The sequence below is a fragment of the Manacus candei genome, unplaced genomic scaffold (genome assembly GCF_025592945.1).
Source record: "Manacus candei isolate 608988 ecotype Guabito, Panama unplaced genomic scaffold, ASM2559294v1 h1tg000063l, whole genome shotgun sequence".
NCBI classification, from domain to species: domain Eukaryota; kingdom Metazoa; phylum Chordata; class Aves; order Passeriformes; family Pipridae; genus Manacus; species Manacus candei.
The window spans coordinates 3,040,092-3,061,932 of NW_026138111.1; the positions used below are offsets into that span (position 1 = coordinate 3,040,092).

Below are 21,841 nucleotides of genomic sequence, written 5' to 3' on the forward strand. Positions count from 1 at the left end.
TGTTCCTCCAGGAGCTCCTAACCAAAGCTATCAATTTGAAGAGTTGCCAGCCTACCTAGTAATAGTGAAGCTTCTCACCTTGAAAGGTACAAGAAATAATGCAAATCATTCTTCCTCCTTCTTACTCCAACTACACTTCATAGCTCCTATCACTGCAACTCATTTTACCTATATGTTTTAATTCATTACGCAGACCATCAGTGAAGGCTGATGAGGAATATGACAAGGTTTTTCTCCATAAATGTATTTGTTCATCATCCATCAGTGTAATAAAAATGTGACACTTTCAACCACTTTCAATTTCTCAGGATTTTATTAGCAAAACAAAATGTAGCCTTTAAGCCACTTCCAGGCATCAACCACATACAAAACAAAACAGTATTTCCTTTCTCAGACATACCACTGACACTACTGCTCTCAGCCTTCTCCCAAAAAACAGCAAATGAAAGCATTTTTCATACAAGCTCTGGTTTGCTTCAGTATTACAGTAAGTGATTTCAAAGACAACAATTATGCAGTGAAGTTAAAAATACTTTAGAAGATGGAAAAAACCCGAAACTATGGTTTAGGCACAAAAACCCTTGATATTTGAAAGGCTTCGCAGACAAAATTAGCTCTTCATATGCATGCATATGCATGCATTTTAACATAGTTTAGGTATTTATGTTAGACTCTAGAGCTACAATATATATGTTTTTAAAAAACCCAGAAAATATGATGGGTATTATATTTCTCTTTCACTTATTCACTGAAGAAAATAAGAGGTATTTTTCAATAATCAATTAAAAAAATTAAACTATGTTATGGATACAGATTATGAAAACGACTGAACCCAAACAAGAGAGGAAGAAAGAAAATAAACTGAACATGATACCAACATAAATCTCAATTTAGATCAACATGCACATCAATTCAGTACTTTTTTTAGCGGAGTAAATGTGAATCCAACACACTGCACTAACTTAGTTCACCTCTATCAGACTGATGTGAACAACTTCCTACATTTGAACCGGATGCAGGGGCTGACACGGTTTTAACCACTTAGATCTGTCATTCACAAGAAGAAAGGGAATCTAACTACCATCCATAGATTTTATTTTGTTGTCAGAAGAAAGCAAAGTATGCTCCTGTCACTGCAATTATGTGGCAACATGCAGAGTTACTGTGTGTGGTCACTGAACTTTGATTTTAAGGGTAGCAAGCCTACTGGATCTTTTTCACACGTTTTTTGTAGCTCTTCAAACCAAACCAGCCAAGGAGCTGAGCAAAACTGCAATGTATAAAGTCACCCTAGCAGTAAACCTTACACTGTGGGTGATCTTAACAAAATTAAAGGGACACAATTTATGTGATACCTCTTCAGGTTGTCTTCACTCTTTACTAAGGTGCAATTTAGATCATAAAACTTGTCTCTTAATTTCAGCTAGAAGAATTGTCACTACTAGGCATGCCATCTGAACAGTTTGTCTTAATTAAAAGAAAATGGTACTCCCTTCCAATTTTAAAAAATTACTAGAAGCAAAGTCCATCCAAGATCTCTGATGAACAACTCTACAGAAAACCCTCGTCTTTTGTCACTTTGTTTTAAATTAGCAATTCCACATAAGGGAATTGCTGTTACAGCAGGAAGGTGTGTAACCCAACCCCTGCATCAGGGGACTGTAACGGGGTATCCAGTGCTGCTCCAGCTGCCCATCCCACATACTTGGCTAGGCACGACATTCACAGCAACAAGGATATCTGATGGAGAATCCTGAACCAGATCCTGAAGTTTAAACTCTGCATTTTAAGCTCAGCTACCAGTGAATCCAGTGCACTATAATAAGCCAGGCAGAAAGCTTACTGACATGTCTATATCGATGTTGATCTGCGATGCACTAGCACAGAGCTGTCAGGAGCTACGACTTGGGAGACACAGCCACACAGCAGCAGGGAATAATACCAAAAACTTCTTCCAACATACAAAATATCTTGAAAGCAAGGAAAGCAACCATCTGGGACTTCAAACCACAAGGCAATACTTCCTCATTCTACAGCCACACAGGGTAAGGACTCCAGCTCCAGCACATTCCAGCTACCGTGCTAAACTACTTTCCAACTTTGGGAATCAGTGTTCTTTCAGGCATACTTGCACAGGCTCACACAATGCAAGCAGGTGGCTTTTTTCTTTGTATGTTCAAAGCAATGCAAATGATATAATGCCAGAACTTTCAAAAGCCTTTCCATAATATAGAAACCCTCACTAGAACTCAGTAGCAATTGCCAACTTAGAGCTAAGAATATTTTACAAAACCAGAAATCTCTCAAATTCTCAGAGTAGTCAAAGCACAATTTTAATGAAGGAAAAACTAAATTCACAGTAATATCACAATTTTTAAAGAAAATGAAAAAATATCTTCAATTTTCCAGTTAGTTAAACTTTTGCCAATAACTACTATGAGATGCAGCACCGTTAACTATGAATGTTTATACTAGAGGACAAATCACCTCCATGGGGAAAAGCTGGAGTCAGACTGATGTTATTTAAATTACTATTAAATTTACCAGCCATATTTTCTTCCTGAGAATAACTGATAATACCTTTTTTTCTTTTCACTGAAATAACTGTGCAATAATACACCAAGACTGTGATTTAGCTATATCACTTAACCAAATTTATTGTTATGATATGAAAAGGATACTTTCTCTACATATGAATGATTTTGCAATTGGTTGAATTGCACTAGTTTTGCAATTCTTCTTTGGTATCACCTTGTTGTGCAAAACTAAAAGAAGATACAGTTTCAGTCTAAATAGCTAAAGGGCATTCTGTAACTTACACATTTCCTCATGAGTACAGAACCTTCCAGTGCTGAAAAGGTCAACAGCTGAACTAACATGGAATACTACTGAACAAATAACCTATGCCTAACAATTACACAAACCCAAATGAATCTTATAAGACATTCTTATTTCGTGGCATAAGTAGCTAACTTTTCCATACTCAGGTTGCTATGTTAACATGAACTCTGCATCCTGAAAAATGAATATATATACATTACACAGAAAAACACAAAATATATATACTATTATAGAATTTTATATATATGGTTTATGTATAATATATTTTAATATCAGTGTAAAAATATTTGCCTTTTTGTTGCTTCCAAAGGTCTTCATCTTTGCAAATACAAGAGGAAGCACAGTGAAACAACCTATAATTAATCTGGAAAATCCAGATTTTTCTATGGATGTAATTCTAAAATGGAGAAATTGAGATCAACAATGTCCCATTGTAAGACTGTTTCCTGACAAGGGAAATATGGAGTTAAGAAAGGCAAAAAACCTCAAACCCAACCTAAATAAGTCATTACAGAAAAAAAACAAAACAAAGCAAGCTGTATGGCAATCAACAATAAGAGAGAAAAAATAAGCATTAAGAATAGGACATTGAATGGAAAATTAATTTTGTGGATGTCAGTCTTTACTACAGAAAAGGAATAACAGCCTTAGAACAGTTCTTGATAGAATAAAGAAATGAGAATAAAGTACTTGTGCCAAAAGAAAGAAGACTGTTATCATCTGACTCAGAATGGTACTTATATACAAATTCTACCAGACTTTTTTGTCATCTATTCAGCATATCACTCTTAAATAATAATAAAACCTTTATGACTAGAACTTGTGTACTGCACGAGAATCAGATTTACACCTTTTCAACATAAAAGCATGCTGCAATATGATCCAGGCCAGCAAGTCATAATTTCAGTATCAGGTAAAGTAGAACACATTTACAGATTTGGGATAACAAGGATACATCAGTGCAACTCCCAAACCGAAACAGCTATTATCCACTGCTTTTTTTCCTTGATACAGATTTTCAACAACAATTAACAAAGTTCTTTACAACTGACTATTGAGGAAACTAAGATGCAACAAGGTAAGAAACACGTTTTAGATATGGATCACAAGCTGCTAGAACAGATATAAACCATAAAATATCCAGAAGAGCTGTGTTAGAATTGGGTATCATAGTGCTTAGAGTAGGTAAGTGCAAGGTACAGAAGGATCTATCCAGCTGGAACTGTGCAGATGCACCATGTAAATAATGCTAAACAACAATCCCAGGGCAAGATGTCCAAAAACATCTGATATCCATTTTCAAAAGTAATTCAAGCTCTAAAGACATTATGTGGCACTAAAAAATTTGTATGAGTTAGGAGCCCAAGTCTCTTGCAAATATGAGAATACATGACATTTTTAGACCCAGAAGCAGTAAAATTCTAAACAGTCACCAAATGAGCAGCAAGATTCAGGCTAGGAAACAAGACATGCAGTACAAAGAAAGAAAGTGCTGCTGAAGCATTCAGGGGGCATAATCACAGAAACTGAAAAAAGAACAATGCAGAGAACAAGGGAAGTGAACAGACACAGTCTCCCAACTGCACCTATAAAGATCTTCATGAACGCCCAGGATATCTGGATGTTAAGATAGTTTGCGGTAGGTTTTATGTAAAGTTAAAGCCTAAAATGCATTAAGAGAATGCTAAAGCTCCAAAATTAAGGACTCTGATAGCAAACATTAGAATTGGGTACTTCATTTGGCCCTGCTAGACCTTGTGATCCTAATGAGTCTTTTTAACAAAGTAAGCTTATTTAAAACACTGCAATACAAGAAGCTGCATTCAGAGTGATCTTAGCAAATCCCCAGCAAAGTTTAGACCTCCAGATCTACAGATGACCTGCCACCGTTTTGGATTGCAGTAACAGTCAATGCTAGGACATTACTTCCCCTGTGTGGAAAGTAAGACAGTAGATAAAAGGTGGAAGAGGACCAAGAAATACTCTATAACTTCCATGTTTTTGGACTTCCTGCTCCCAGTAAAGTAGAACATATTCTAACAGATAATTATGACTCCTGAATTGAATTAAAAGTACTACAGGGGTGTATGCTATAGCAATTGCCATTCTCTCTACCTCTGTGTACTCGTCGTCTATTTAAATGCACTCCATTCCCTTATGCTCCACTCTGCTTCAAGCTCCTGCCTCTGCATTTATTTCCCCCCCACATCAGACCCAGCAGCCTCAACCCTTCACAGCTCTATTCTCTGTCACCATCTGGGTCTCCCTCTCCCCTTGTGTTGCCATTCTCAGTCCTAAGACCCTTCACCACCAGTCTCCTGGTTCAGGACTCCTGCTGTTCCCTGATATTTCTATCTTTTCATTATCCTTTCACCTCACTTTTCACTACCCTAAAAGCCAAAATACCAGGCAAATTCTTTCTCTTCCATTCTGTACTGACACAGAAACAGGTATAAGAACAGCACATTTTTCTGTTTATGCTGGGTGCCTGCACATGGCTCTTTTTGCCCACTCTTCCCTATCTACCCTTTGAGGATGATGTCATCTGTTCACACTATCTTAACTAGCATCTGCACAGCAATGGCTTATAAGCATGTCTACCCATCCACCTACTCCTGATTGCCTCCATATGGTACTGCTTCTTTTCCTGATTTTCTCTCCAGAAAACTCAAGCTTAATATATGTTCACAACTCAGCTCCTTATCATTTCTCTCAAACACTTTCTGCAGATAAAACTTCTGCCAATATCACCTTCTGTGATGCAGGTAGTCTTTCATGACCCCTTTGCCTGTGTTTGAACCACATATCCATGCTGTATCCAAAATCCTGTTACAATCTTCCTCCGTGTGTACATATTTTTCTTCCTAACAGTACAGTTCATCCAATACCTCCATCTTTGCTCAGGCACACACTGAAGAACTAGAAAGGGAGATGAAGATTCATCTGTTTGAATTTAGACAGGCTTCCTTACTTATCCTAAGTCATACTGAAAGTGAAGCAAGTAAACCTCTTTAATATATTAGTATTTATGCTTCCATTTCAGGAATCCTCTTTATCACATCAACTCTTCAGAGTTATGGTGGTATCACTGGTTTCAAGCTCTTGGGAGGTAGACGATACAGGGACAGTTCAAAGGGCTCAATCAGTTGCTATTCAGCATAGCCAGCTGGTACCTACTGATCTTCGTTCAAAGTTTCTGCAACCTTTATTTACATATTTTCTGAATGTAAAGGAGTACAGAACAGGAAGCATGCTAGATGGATATGCAGCCATCTTAAAAAATAAATAAAGTATGCCATTACCTAAAGATAAATAACATATTGGACAGATGTCCGAAAAATAAAGAGAAAAAATAAACATGTCTGAGTTACACATGTTAATGCATTTTATAATTGCATTAACAACTTAAAAACAAAGGAGCCCATCAAAATTTGACCCAAACTGCCATCTTAATAAATGCTTATTTAATAACCCTACTTTAATACTTTATTAAATTTTTTTAAAAAATTAAAAATCTTTTAAAACAAGACAAAAAAAAAGAAAAAGCCCCACACTCCCCATACTCAATTGAGATTAAAAACTATCCATAGAACATTTTATACTCAGGTATTTTTAACTACCTGTTTCAGCAAGCAGATTTTTAAAAATATTATTTTGGGGTTTATACTGAATTTATTCCCAAGGTTTATTTAGCCAAATACTAGTCAGAACAGATATTGTGCTACATTTCTCATTATGTGGTTGTGAGCATTGTTTATACTGATAGAACAGATTCAGAAATAAGTTATGAAACAAAAAGTGAAAATGAAGACACCCCCTCCAAAGTGAAGGTCAAGAACATCATGTAAGACATCCTTACAATAACCTGTTAAGTCTTAAGCAAAATTCATGAGGAACATACAAGATTTTTTTTAGAAGTTAACATTTCAACAAAATTGACAACATTCACTCCTATACATACACTGTACATGGTGGTGGATCCTAAAAATCATTCTTTTCTGATTCATGAATTAACTAAATTATCAAGTCATTTTAAGGGTCTGAATAATCCCTGTGAATCCTAACATTAATTTTTCTAATATACATGCAGGTACCAAGTTGTGTTGAAAATAATTTATTGAACAGAAGACCTAGGCGACCACTTGCATACAAACATGTAAGATGAGATTCAGCATGGCTTAAAGAAGCAGTATTATTTCAGAGATGTTCTTAGGACAAAAACTGGAAAAACCCCAAGCCACCAAAAACCCTCAGAAATGGAAAGTAGGCAAATTCAAATATAGATTGTTGGAAGCTTTTTAAGTAATAAACGTTTAATCCTTTTTTTTTCAGTGTCATGTGGTTTCCAGTGTACACAAAGTAAAGAGTGAAAAGGTAAAAATAAAACAGGCATACCCTTAATATATTCCAGAATTCATAAATCATTTGTAAATTTAGTCCTTTTATAAAAGAATCCTTATATAAATCGGGGGGAGGGAGGGCATCAATCCCATATATGAAGCACAATTTAAGCCCAACATCACTGACCAATCAAAATTAGTGAATGCACTGCATCTCTCTGCAGTGAGGAGAAGCGACAAGGTAGGCTGTCATTCTGCAAAAGCTGCCCATCGCAAGCTTTCCTCTCAGAAGCACTGCTCTTCTTTTTTAGAAAGCTTGAATCTCAGTGGTGTCTCTGGAGACAAGAAGCCTTCAGTATGTTAAATTACTTTCATTATGTATTTTCAGATGCTTATTGATTCTACCGTAGGAAGAGTGGGAGACTGCAGCAGCCTGTAAACCAGAACTAAAGCAGTTGTATACATTAGCAGTATGCTGAAACAATGGCACAGTACAGGCACAAATTTTCATTAAGGTCATTTTTTGAAGATATGCTTATTACCCTCTTTCCCTTCTACTCTGCTAACAAGTGAACAAAATGAATCCCTCCAACCTGGAACTGCTTCACCTGCATCGAGAATTTACCAAATCTTTAGTGGAGGTAAGATCTGTTCCTTATTATGGTATACAGAATAAGCAACATTTAACAAAATTAAAAAATAGGAGAAAAAAGCAAGAGATCAGATTCAACTTATATTAAGTACTGATATATTGTTATATTTGAGGCCAGGAAATATTCAAATGCTATTTCCCCCTCCCCATTAAAAATACAATGGTAGAAAAATGTTGTTCTGTATTAAAGTCTTATAGAATATTAAGACGCTGTTTTGTTCATACAACATAAAGACAGTACAGTTTAAGCTCATACAGTATTGGGAAAACAACCACATAATGCAATTGGGAATATGTTTTTCCTCCCTCAGTAGTATTTCCAAATATTGGCAGTTAAATACGTTTCAGATTTATTCAGTTACTCTTTGAAGGATCAGACAGTCTGTAATTAGTGTATACTTATTGTTTTATGAAGGTTGGCTAATATGACTAATCTCTGATTGCTTAAGAAATCTCCCTTTTTTGTTGTTTTCTTTTAAACTCATTTCTTTCATTACCCTGTATATTCAAGCCATTTACTGAGAGCATGGATTTGCTAAACATTTATTTCAAGAAAGGAAATTGTAGCAGTGTGCAAATTAACCAAAAGCATATTTCCTATAAGGCTCATTAACTGTGTTCAGTTTCTCATTAAAAGACAAGAGAGTTGTATGCATAAACTACCTGCTCACCAGAGCTATAAAACTACATTTTCTAGCTGTAGTCACAGACACTCGACATCCAACAGTTATTGCTTCTAGTCAGGGGTTTTCGTAACCTGCACTATCCGGAGAACAGGAAAGTTGTCCAAAACAACTAAATTCATGTAAGCTGAAGGAAGAATATGATTTTATTAGCAAATAGAGAACACACTAACTGATTTTCTATGTAATCTGTAAGGTCCAATTTTAGAGATCTGTTACTCATGAATTAAGTGATATTAGAAAATATATTCTTGCATTATTTTATTTTGAAATTATAAGCCCTACTTTTAACCTTTTTTTTCCTCCCCTTCACAAGGGCATGCAGCAACTAATTCAGTTTTACAACTGACAATATGAAGAATGCAGTTGACCGGGTATCTTTGTAGCTGTATGACCTACAAGCAGCAGGATGCATCACTAAAATGTATTCTTAAGACATAAAGGAATTAGAAACAAAACATGGAACACACTTGTATTACCATTTACGTGCATGACACTTCAACAATATACATGGAAGACTAACACATCTGCTCAGATTTTCATTAAAAGAAGAGTGCAATGATTGATTCTTAAAATGGTGAGCATTTCTTAAAGAGGGATTTATAATTTAAAACCAGAATTGTGGAAACTACTGATGCATGAAGAGACAATGAAACATGAAATCTCAAAAGGAAAATATGCATACTTCACCAGCAAGCTGAATAAAGGTTTAACCAAGCTTTTTCTATACTACTCATTAAATAACTTATTTGTCATAATGACTAATGGATATTTTTCCCTCAATTTTATGATGCTATGTATTCTCCTTAAATCAAAATAAACCAAATTAGGTAACTCATGGTTACTCTCAAAGCACATGAACTGGATTTTATGATGTATAGCAACTTCTTTGACTAAGCCATCACTCAAAAGTAATGAGCAGGAATATTACAGAAAGAAATACGCAACCATAAACTAAAGGATGTCTACATGCACTCTGAAAACAGAGATCAGAAATTATTTCTCTTTAAACCTGGAAAAAAAAAGCAGGCTGCTACAAAATGCAACAGGGGAAAGAAATTAACGTCACTTAAAAGAAGGTTTATTTGTTATTGCTGGCTTGAAACTCAGAACAGACACACAGAATATGCCCTGCTCTGTAGAAGTATCTGAGGCAATTAAGAAGTCCCCGTGTTTAATCAGAATTTTTTGCCGCTGAACTGCAGGAACAAAAAAAAAAGGAAAAAAAAACCTGCAAGGAATGAAATAAGAGCCCAGCCACCACTTGATTTCCAGGTTACATGTCAAAAATCTCTCAGTGACACCATGTATCAATTTATGACAAGCTGCTGCCACGATCTGAAAGGCCCTTGAGGCTCAGAGAACAGGTAGGTCGGCAGTCCATGCCCCCACCTCTGCTCAGCACTTGCAGGGAGCAGGGACTTACCCAGACAGGCGATGGATGCGCGGGGTAAATGAGCTCCCTGCCTTCATGTTTCTGCTTTTATTTAACTGAAATAGAATCAATGCAACAAGGAGGTGATGTTTAATCTATTCATTAAGACTCTGCACATCTGAACTTCTCTGTTTTCACAAAATTTCAGTTGGCATTACGTTACGGTGAGACTGTCATTTGTTTTAGCAGATCTGCTTTTGATTTCCTCCTGGCTTTTGCTAATACAAAAGAACTTCATTTATCCAGCAATGCATTTGGAATGGTTTCTTGAAATCCATTCACAGCCAGGACAGCATACACAGAGGAGATTGTATTCCTGAGGGTTAATATAAACAGAATAGAGGTTGCCTAAATTAGAAATGAAACAAAGCTTTTGAAATACTTTTTGTTTCATTTCACACCTGAGATTAATACATTTTAATTTACATCTTCTTTTATTTAAAAGGCACATGTGAAATAGCTGTTGAAGAATAACAAGAATTTTCATCATACAATTTGCAATTAATAGTATTGTTCAATTGAGGCTTTTCAGAACTGCAGATGAAATCCATTTGCATACTGTATCCCAAGTGTGCTTAATTCATACCTTCATTTTAAAAGAGCTCATTTTTGTTCACCTTAGTGCTATCCATTTTAATGTATTCAGAATAGAACAAAGGTCGGCATTCAAAGTTATTTTCATGCCAAGTACGTCCCCTCTTAAATTTAAAGCTACCTAAAAAAAAATATAAACCCTCAAGTGTCATAGCAAGAAATTGAATAACCTCTTTTATTTATTCACTCAATTATAAACTCAGGAGCTGCCTGACAAAATAAACAATACAAACATCAGGTATTACATGCAGATGCTACATTTACGACTCACCAGCATGTGTAAAACAAAGCAGGTGAGCCACAAAATAAAAAATCTCCTAGATGTAACAAATGCTACTTTTTGTAACCTCACTTATTCCTAAGAGAAACATGCTATGTATGTAAATCTGCTGGATTTAACTGCAGTTTGTAAAAAAACCAACCAACCAAACAAAAACCAAACAAAAATCAAAACCAAAACCCAAAAGGAACAATTTTCTAAGTATTATTTTCTAAAATTATTTTCTTAAATCTCTTCTGGAATAAAATTAAATACTCGGTCACTCCATGTAGGTGCTTATTTCTTGAAGAAATTGAATACTCAAATCAGAAAAAGGAAATGTAGTATTTTATAATAAACTCAATTTCCCCAAACCCACATAAATTTTGCATTTGAAATTTTATATACTTATATAGAATTGTTGCAGTGGCAAGCATCATACATGCAGATAAAAAATAAAAAGAGAAAAGTGAACAGAAAATTTCAAGCTCTGTAAAAATCTCCTGAATTACAGAACTTCCATTTCAGCCCACAACACAACTGTAAATTTCATAAGAAAGAGGTGGCTAAATTGGCATAAATAATTAAAATGTTCTTTTTATGATACATAAGCAACAGTGAACCATGTTCCTATCACTTTCTTTTTCCACAAGAGCTTTTTAAAATGATCTTGAGCACTAATTTGTTAATACTTAACAACCTGCTCCTAAAATGACCCTCAAAGCAATACAAAGGCTATGTACAAGTACAGTTTATTCAACAAATGGGCCTTTTGTGAAAAACCACATCACTATAAACAAAGCCTTGCCTCCTTAAGTGGAAGCTTTTCACTTTTTTTTCTTTTTTTAAGCAAATCCTGCTTTCTTTTTAAAAGGAAAGACCTTATTCTAGATCCTCAGGCTTTTGAGTCCGTGCCAACTAAAGCTCTAAACATACTGTAAATGAAGAGTTTGGTAAGAATAGTTGCTTTTCCTCCCTCCTCCTTCCCCAGGATTTGTCTAAAATAAGTGTTAAAAAAAAGCAATCAAATAGATCCATATTTTATTTCACCTTTCAGGAGAAAAATCAACTGCAACAAAAGAATGTGTTTCTCCCCCATTCTGGAAGTCAACATGCAGTCTGAATCTAACATTACAGTTCGAGATGCCATTGATGACATCGATACCAACATGTACCGACCACTGTCATATCCATTAAGCTTTCAAGTTTCTCTCACTGGATTTCTGATGTTAGAAATTGTTTTGGGACTTGGCAGCAACCTCACCGTGCTGGTACTTTACTGTATGAAATCCAACTTAATCAATTCTGTCAGTAACATAATTACAATGAACCTTCATGTACTTGATGTAATAATTTGTGTGGGATGTATTCCTCTAACTATAGTTATCCTTCTGCTTTCACTGGAGAGTAATACTGCTCTCATCTGCTGCTTCCATGAGGCTTGTGTCTCTTTTGCAAGCGTTTCAACTGCAATCAACGTCTTTGCTATCACCCTGGACCGATACGACATCTCCGTAAAACCTGCCAATCGAATTCTGACCATGGGAAGGGCTGTGATATTAATGACATCAATATGGATCATTTCACTTTTTTCCTTCCTGATTCCTTTCATTGAAGTCAACTTTTTCAGTCTTCGAAGTGCAAGTACTTGGGAAAATAAGACACTCCTGTGTGTGAGTACAAACGAGTACCACACTGAACTAGGAATGTACTACCACATTCTCGTTCAGATTCCAATATTTTTCTTCACTGTTGTAGTAATGCTAATTACATACACCAAAATACTCCAGGCCCTAAATATTCGGATTGGTACAAGATTTACAACAGGACAAAAGAAGAAAGCCAGAAAGAAAAAAACTATTTCTCTGACCACCCAGCATGAGACTACAGACGTGTCCCAGGGCGGTGGAGGGAAAAATGTTGTCTTTGGTGTAAGGACTTCCGTGTCTGTCATAATTGCTCTGCGCCGAGCTGTAAAACGGCACCGGGAGCGACGGGAACGGCAAAAGCGAGTCTTCAGAATGTCCCTCTTGATTATCTCAACATTCCTTCTCTGCTGGACACCCATCTCTGTTTTAAACACCACCATCTTATGTTTGGGCCCAAGTGACCTTTTGGTAAAGTTGAGATTATGTTTTCTAGTAATGGCATATGGAACAACTATATTTCACCCTCTACTTTACGCATTCACAAGGCAAAAGTTTCAGAAAGTTCTGAAAAGTAAGATGAAAAAGCGAGTGGTTTCAATAGTGGAAGCAGATCCCATGCCAAATAACGCTGTAATACACAATTCATGGATAGAGCCTAAAAGGAACAAAAAGATTACCTTTGAAGACAATGAAGTAAGGCAGAAATGTTTAGTACCTCAGGTTGTCACTGACTAGATTTCAGTATTCACCAAAACACATCAAACGGAATATTTGAACAAACTGTAGAAAAATACTGCCAAATAAGAAAAAAAAACTTTTTTAACTATTGGCGAGACTGTATATTTTCAATATGTATGTTAAATAGATTAGATCTTGTATATTCAATTTCTTCATTATGTAAGATATATGTTGCATGGCTGTTTGTTAGCGTAACACCATGTGTATATTTGTCAAAAATATTCAAGTCCTCTTTTTTTAGAAAATAAATAGCCTTAAAGAAGTGTAAACTTTTAAAAATATTTGTATGGCTCAGTTTCTCTGTAAGTATAAAGGAATTTTTAAAGAAAAATTGCACTTGGGAATACTTTTCTGGAGCACCAATACAACATTTTGCATGATACGGTATATTTAAATTTAACTCGTAAACAGTATTGATCAGAAGTATTCTGAATGCTATGCAGCTACAACCTGGACACATTTTGACCTCATATTTAGATAGTTACTTATTTCAAATTTCTCCAGCATGTGACTAGCATGCACGTATAGACAAAGCCATTTACATGATGTCCTTCAGTTAATGGTTTAGAATCAGTTACTTTTTATATGGGGGGAAAAAATTCAAGCTCGTCCAAAAATTGAAAGTATTTTTAAGAAAAGTAGAAAGTCTTGTGTATACAATCTCAGATCCACAGTTTCTACATTTGAATAATTACACAGTAGGAGCTAAGGGCAAAGCACAGGCTAAATGAGGGAAAAAAACACAGACAAGAAAGTTGTTGGGCTTGATGCTAAAAGACAACCAACCAACCAACACTTCTCTGCAAAGCTGAAGGGGTTAGCTAGACCTCTAGTGTGACATGGGGACCTTTTATACTGAGATTTTTCAATCACTTTCATCCATCTACGTAGAAGGATATGGCTGTTAAGTGCCACAGCTAAAGACGATGATAATTTTTGTTGCCCTCAGTAACTCTTATTATTTTTACTTCACGTCTCCTTCAATGATGTTGAGTTCTAGGTATGCAACTACTTTGTTACAATCACCAATACTGCCAGTTACTCTACTCCTGTTTTCCCTAGGTGGCCATGGTATACCTTTCTTCTATATTCTCTTTTTCTATTTCTTCTTAAACCTGCATTGAAGAATCAAGAAACGTTAAGAAGTTACCACCATCCTAACATTGTAAGCAAGAATTAAGATATTCACCCAAACAAGTCTGACAAGCTGTTTGCACCATGCCATCCTTAAAAATTTCATAATTTCAATGAACAGTGGCTACATTGATTGGACGAGTTACCAGTTAAGGGGGGAGAGGAAAGGGAAACAAAATAAAAACTGCAAAATCAATGAGCATGATTTCACTTGTCTTGTTAGATATACTGAACAGTGTGTTACCAGCTACAGTATACTTAAAAGGCTAATTCTCAATAAGTACTAACTTATACAAAAAAAGAAAAGCAGAGCATAGCCTTGAATATGAGAGCTACTTTGACTAAACTATTACATAGAAAATGAGGATTTCTGAAGCATTTTTCTGAAGTTGCATATACGGAAAAAAGTGGTGTTTTAGGGGAACAAAAGGTTCTTTTCTGTTACATTCCTAAATTATTAATCATATGTGTATTGCCAAAACTGGTCTTGTGATTAAAAAAATCCCAGTGTTTCTAATGTACCTCAGTTTACTTGGGCCCTAGGCTTTAGCTTATCAGAATAGAACACTCAAAAAATAATACTACAACTCCATATTCTACAAAGAATAGCCACTTACGATCATCCAAATTCTACCTAGAAATTTTGTTATCTGACTGATAATAATTGATAACTGAAATTACTGTGTAACATATATTCAAATATAATTTCACTGGCTTTTCTGTGAAAACTAGCCCAATGACACCTGCATTCAACTGTATCCATTTACTGTGTTGTTTTCATCTAAGCTACTTCTAGTTTCCTACAAGAATTGAAATCCTTATTTGAGAGGCTGCAGAAGTTTTATGCAATAAGCTTTTTTTTTCCCCATATGCTCTACATTTATCACTTCAAAAACATTCTTTCGGGAATAAGTTCTTCTGAAAAGAAATGTACCCAAAATACCTAAGTAGAAACTATTGGGGGTTTTTTTGTAGCTCTTCTTCCTTTCCCTTTCAAGCTATTCTCTCTATTTTGAACACTAGAAGGAGGAGAAAGTGGGATGTTGAGGGTTAATGGCGTAACATGATTTCACTGACTACTTATCATTTCCAATAAAGCATTCTTATATCAAAAATATTATTCATTTATTTAAAAAGAAAGAAAAGACAAATCATAATGAACACAAAACATAAATAAGTTTACATCCCTATCTGAAATAAGCATGTAAGAAAAGCTTTCAGACTTGAAAGGTTTCTTGACAATATGACTTTACTTTTTAAAATTAAATAAATCCTCAAGAACTCCACGTTTAGTGCTAAAGCTCATTCATTAGAAAGTCAGATGCAACAGAGAAGCACTTCATAGCAAAGAGAAAGAGCAGCCTAGGAATTAGTCAAAGAGATTAAGTCCAGTTTTAAAGGCTATGTCGATCACAGTCACTGATTGCCTATAAGAATATAAGCAAGTTCATTCTTACATTTATTATCTTTCATCTTCATTAAACTTTAGAAAAATGGATTTATACCATGTGGGAGTACACTTTGAGGGCTGCAGAAGAAAATTCTGCATACAGCAGGGAGCAATATAAGAAAGGATACGTGCAATCCTATATACACACAGAAGCCATTACAAAACAGAATTGTACATGATCTATACCACACCACAGATTTAACCCAAACAACACAAAATTAAAGAGTAAATAGTGAAGATACACTGCATATCCTACAGACATAGAAGAGGATTTTGAGAGGGATATGAAGGTGTGCCGTGGGTGCTTGACAGATAGACTAAAACAGAATGCAAAAAGAGGCAGCATCACTGGAGAAAAAAGGGCAAATACATGCCACAGTATTGTACAATCAGAAGCCCACTACATTCTTAAAAATGATCTCACCACAGTGAGTCATTAGTTCAATTACATTTCACACCATTCAGCCTAAGGCAAGCAGAATTGTACAGGACTACAAAAATACTAATTCCAGCAAATACATCTCAGAAACACAAGCAAGCACTGCCAATTTCCACACCTTCTCTGTCCCTGAAGTATTGGCTGATATCTTACTATGTTGTTTTCTAACTGCAAATGCATTTCCATTCAATTTTACACTGTAAAATGAGGTTATCCCACACTGAAAATACAAAAAAAAAAAAAAAAAGAGATGAGTACAGTACCAGTATCTATTAGAATATTCAAGAAGCACACCTCCACACACTAGTATATCGCAAACCAGTAGTACAGAAATGTAAATACATCACAAATATCTAGTTTCCAGAAGGCAACAATTTTTATGGACTACCAGGCACTGCTACATAGACAGAAGTTCTGTTTACTTATTAGTGCCAGGGGAATAGGAGTCACTTCAGTGTTTTCTAAATATATTAGATTAAAAATGTATGCATCTGGATACACATCAGATCAATGCATCTCCCTTCAATGTTACATAAATACACACATGTACGTGTCACATAATTACTGTATATCCACAGACACCAAAAGTGAGGCTCAACTTTAGCACCTATTTTATATTCGTAAGAGGACTTTTCAGTAAGAGCATCATTGAACTGGACAGACAAGCACTATGCCCCACCATGCATAGACTTAAACATCTTATCTTTCCCACAACCACCTCAGGTTTTGTTGGGTTTTTTTTCTTTTTAAATGAAATAATATATTCAACAAGACATAGGACTTACCTGGACACAAGGAAAAAATTTTCTACTATGTTAACCATTACATATACTAGTTTCAGTCCACATAATACTCCCTTTTCAACATCAATGTTTGTGCTAGTCATCAAAATTCTTTGATAACTGAATATTCTAGACATGTGTTTGTTTCCTCTGAAGAAACTTTCAGTTGCCAATTGCCATTAAACTCTTTTGAAAGGAGAGAATATAGCATTCTTTAGCAAAGTTTCAATGCAGTATTAAAAAAACCTAGAATACATTAAATTACTCTTCCATTACCCATTGTTCAAACAAATTACCTCCAATGTATAGCTAAGGACAATCGGCTTCTGTCTTAAAACCTTCCAGTTTTGTAACAGCTGAATTCCACTCCCACTTCACACATTCTGCCATAATATCACTGAATTTTATTGTCTTACACCAAGAGGAAAGAATAATCTGACTCTGTTACTACTTTCTCCTTTTTCTACTTCATAGAACACTTGTGCAATTCAAGAAGCAAAATTAAACACAAGCTTTGGGTTTTGTTTTGCTGGGAGAAGGTTGAAAAAAAAACCAACTAAAAAACACATAATAACTGACTAGCAGGAAAATCAAAATCACTCACAGCTAGTAACTGTTAAATAAGAAGAATGTGAAACAGGTGAAGAGGAAAAGGGCAGAAGGTAGAAGGAACCACTGTAAGGCAGCTACAGTCATCAGGACCACAGAAAAGTGGAAGGCAACATGCAACTCTGTGGAAAGAATGCTAACCCTATTTTTTAGATAATAACAGACAAAAATACAAGGAGAACTTATCTTTGTATCATCGAGTGTGATATGTGGTTGTGCCAAAGTTGCTGGGAGGAGAGGGGAGAATGAGACAAACAAAGGCTTTGGATTTAAAAAATTATACACAGATAACAAACAAAACAAGGGCATGCATTATTCTACTACCTCTTTTCCTACAGATAAAGTATACATTTTACTGAGTACAAAGGTATACAGAGTGCATGCATTACAAGAAGAGACCTGAAAGGTTATTCAGTGTCTGCTCCCAGTGATAAATTTAAAAAAACGCTATTGAATTTTCCCTTTAGTCAGATAATTTCAGTTTGTCTGGATGCTTCGAGTTTGTTTTACTACCACAGTATGTTTTCAATTACTGCTTCTTTATCTCAATTTAATTATTTTTGTAGAGTAATACATTGAAGGAGAAATATCATTAAACATCTTTATGTTCTTTGCTAAAATTACACTTCAGTGATTATTATAAATTGAGCCGGAATGGAAGAAATATCTTCCTGTATATTTATGTTATAGATTTCTGTACCAGCTGTTTTCATATCTTACAAAGAAACTCTCACAAAATGAAAAGGAATTCACTGAAAATGAAAAAACAGAAGATTCACAGCAAAAGTTCTGTGATAGGTACAGAACCTGAAATTATTAAAACGTATTTTTTTAATAGTTTGAATTAATTATATCCTTTGAATGTAAGTGTTTGCATATCGCCATTCTGATTCCTGACACTGCGCAGCCAGGCAAGCAGGCAGGCAGGCTGACAGCACAAAGCTGTTGGCAAACAGCACACTCTTGTTTCCTTTTCAAGCTGGGTTTTTGGAAATGTACTTTCGGTTTCTGTTACCCTAATATGATCTCTAACTTCCTACCGCATATTGTAACAGTTTACCTTGATACTGTATCTGATAAACAAATCAATGTCACTGGTGAAACAACATTGCTGTAAAATCTGTCACTCTGGCTATGTCAGACTGTTATTAACAAAGCAATATTAGCACGGTTTTACTTTTAACTGTACCAGGATCTCTCACAATCTGTTGTTTTTTCTTCAAATTAAACTCCAAATCAGTTAGTGGGGGGGAAAGCACAGTAACCTATTGCTATTATGTACCATGGTTTTCTTCCAAATCTTAATTCAGATGTTTTTCATAAATCCCCATCACAAATAAAAAGAGAAGGAAAAAGGGAGAAGTAATTAAAAAAGGACAGCTTCCCACATTAGTTAATTACAAATATCAGTGATACTTTGTGTACCACTATGCAATTACTATGGGCTGAAAACATGCATAAGGCGAAAGAAAACAGGAAAGGAACACTATTTGCAATGTATGTATCATCACAAAAAAACAGATGAATGTGAGCACTGCTATTGTAAAGCACCTTAACAATAATGAGGAAGATCTATTACTCCTGCTAACAGCTCTAATAGCTAATAAGTGAGACCTATCAATGAATGAGAACGAACAAAACAAAAGATGTGAAAAATTGTTGATGAGAAGCTCGATATGACCCGGCAATGTTCGTTCCCAGCTCAGAAAGCCACCTGTATCCTTGGCCTCACCAGCATCAAAGGAATCTGGCCAGCAGGCAGAGGCAGGTGATGGTCCCTCTACTCTTCTCCCATGAGATCCCACCTGGAGTACTGCATCCAGCTCTGAGGCGCCAACACAATAAACATGGTGATCTGCTGGAGCATGTCCAGAGTGCCATGAAGATGATCAGAGGGCTGGAGCACCTCTATTATGAAGACAGTCTTGAGAGAGTTGGAGTTGGTCAGCCTGAAGAAGAGAAGGCTCCAGGGAGACCTTAGAGCACCTTCCAGTACCAATGGGGCCTACCAGAAAGCTGGAGAAAGACTTTTTACAAGGGCATGGAGCGACAGTGCATGTGGAAATGGCTTCAAACTGAAAGAGGGAGGGTTTAGACTAGATATTAGGAAGAAATTCTTTACTCTGAGGGCTGTGAGGTACTGGAACAGGTTGACCAGAGAAGCTGTGGATACCCCATCCCTAGCAGCATTCATGGCCAGGCTGGATGGGGCTTTGAAAAACCTGGTCTAGTGGAAGGTGTTCATGCCCATGGCAGGGTGCTGGAACTAAATGGCCTTTATGGTTGCTCCCAACGAACCCCATTCTATGATTCTATGAAAAGAGCCTGAGGGCAAAGGAAAGGTTTTTACACAGTTCTTTGGTTCACCAACAATAGCATACCAAACCCAAAAAAGAATGCTAATGGAAAACTAATTTTTTTGTGTTTTGCCAAAATATCACAAACCTGCACATAATATGGAGCTAAAATAAGATTTAGCATATTTAATGCTACTGCCATCAGTAAGTGAAGCATTCATGAGATTTTTTTTCAGAGACAACAGACTTTCTAGGAGTATATTTGCATGTAATAGAAACAATAAGTGTTAATTTATTTAAAAATTCATCTTCTGAACAGTTACCAAGCAAACATCAAATCACACAAAATTTTCAAATTGAGTGAATCACTTCATTTTCTATGTTTAATCAGGAACAAGCATTTAAGATTGATAATTTCGACCGTATGACATTATATGTCCATAAATATAAAAAGGAGCTGTACAGTTCAGCTGCAGTTGCATCAAACATTCATGAAGTACAAAAAAGTGCACATGAAGACAACTTAAAGACATCTTTAAAAAGATTAATGTATTCAGAAGCTTCTAAAAAATCTTGCCTCAGTTGTACAGTGAAGATTCCAGAGCAGTTTAAAGTAGAATAAAAGTGGGAATGACTTGATTCAGTCATTGATTTTTTTGTTACGCGCCAATTTTTTTTTCATGTTTCTACTGCATCTTTAGTTTGCGAGTCAGGTCAGCGAAAACTGGGGAGACATGGAATTGTAGACCTGTCAGAGAAACAGTATGTTCTCAAGATAATGGGAAGTTCATTCTTTTAATGAGGTTTGATTTTCATATCTTTCCTTGAACTTACATGGAAAAAGATATGAGACCCTGCTGGTTTTCAGCTAAAGAGAGTTCACCTTTAAGATAACACCTTTGAGATAATCAGATTTAATGCCTGTGGATACCTGAAGGTTGGACCCAAATGGTAAACATTTAAGACAACTGGATTACTTTATGTTTCAAACCATAACTGAGCAGAGTACATAAAATTCTTGATCAATATTTGAAAATTATGTGCATGAGTCAGGAGTCAAAGAGGAAAAACTACTCCTGTGAAAACAGCCTATTTTTAAAGCTGTTTCCTATGAAGAATGAAATCTTACTTTACACTTCTCATTACTCTGTATTACATACAGTAACACCTTCAATGATCTTTTAGGCAAGACAGAAATGACAGTTACAGGGATACTGCCTCCCATCCAGGACCTGAACAAAGATTAGTTTTCAGTCTTCTTTTTTTAGCTATTTGGTTAGATTTTTTTAGCCTGAACTGGTTCACCCTTTAACTAGAAATTAACAGAATAAAATCGGTTATTATGTTTAAGATTTGAACAACGAGTATTTACTTGAGAAATTACAACGAAACTGTTTATATAATCTAATTTTTCAATTATTTTTACTTCTGAATTTGCCAGGCCTCATTTTCCAGCCCTTAGCTCTTGTCATTTCTTTCTCTGCTAATCCAAGAGCCCTTCTGCAGCCCTTTATTTTCTCCCCATGAATGCACCTCTACAGTCTTAATCTTCAAGAAAAAGAGTACATTTAATCTCCTACTGTGATACGTATAATTGCATTTATTCACAGGTAACCACAAAACTATGTTTTTATCTGTAGAGTACAATTCCCTATGCAATTTTCCGAAGTACAGATTTGCTTGACACAGCTGCATAAATGCGAGAACAGAAATAACATCGGTAAAGCGATCCCAGCAAGAATGCAGTCAAGTTCTAAAGCTTTACAGAAGTTTAGTACCTTACTTACCCCTAATCCTCCTTTCCAGCTCCCCTAGTAACAAAATTATCTACTAAGAATGTAGAATAACAATGAGGTGAGGAGAAGATGGCTTATTTAAATACCCACTTAGGGGAACAATAAATTAAGGGATTATGCACACAAAATAAATCTATAATGCA

General features: G+C 35.7%; 2 protein-coding genes across 8 annotated transcripts in view; one reads left to right on the forward strand and one right to left on the reverse strand.

Moving 5' to 3' along the window:
- The window catches only part of COG5 (component of oligomeric golgi complex 5), a 182,459-nt gene that overhangs the window by 137,633 nt on the left and 22,985 nt on the right, over positions 1 to 21,841 (reverse strand). The window lies entirely within an intron of this gene.
- GPR22 (G protein-coupled receptor 22) lies at positions 743 to 13,456 on the forward strand. 7 transcript variants are annotated; one of them, XM_051805148.1, is made up of 5 exons: positions 743 to 2,045; positions 3,856 to 3,919; positions 7,174 to 7,215; positions 7,570 to 7,822; positions 8,833 to 13,456. In XM_051805148.1, the coding sequence occupies exon 5, from the start codon at positions 11,887 to 11,889 to the stop codon at positions 13,186 to 13,188; it is 1,302 nt and encodes a 433-aa protein (XP_051661108.1). In that variant the 5' UTR covers positions 743 to 2,045; positions 3,856 to 3,919; positions 7,174 to 7,215; positions 7,570 to 7,822; positions 8,833 to 11,886; the 3' UTR covers positions 13,189 to 13,456. The 7 variants fall into 7 exon arrangements, with proteins under 7 accessions (XP_051661108.1, XP_051661107.1, XP_051661104.1 ...); XM_051805147.1 differs by lacking the exon at positions 743 to 2,045 and having other exon boundaries at positions 2,138 to 3,919; XM_051805144.1 differs by lacking the exons at positions 743 to 2,045; positions 3,856 to 3,919; positions 7,174 to 7,215 and having other exon boundaries at positions 7,256 to 7,822; positions 8,833 to 9,883; positions 11,862 to 13,456.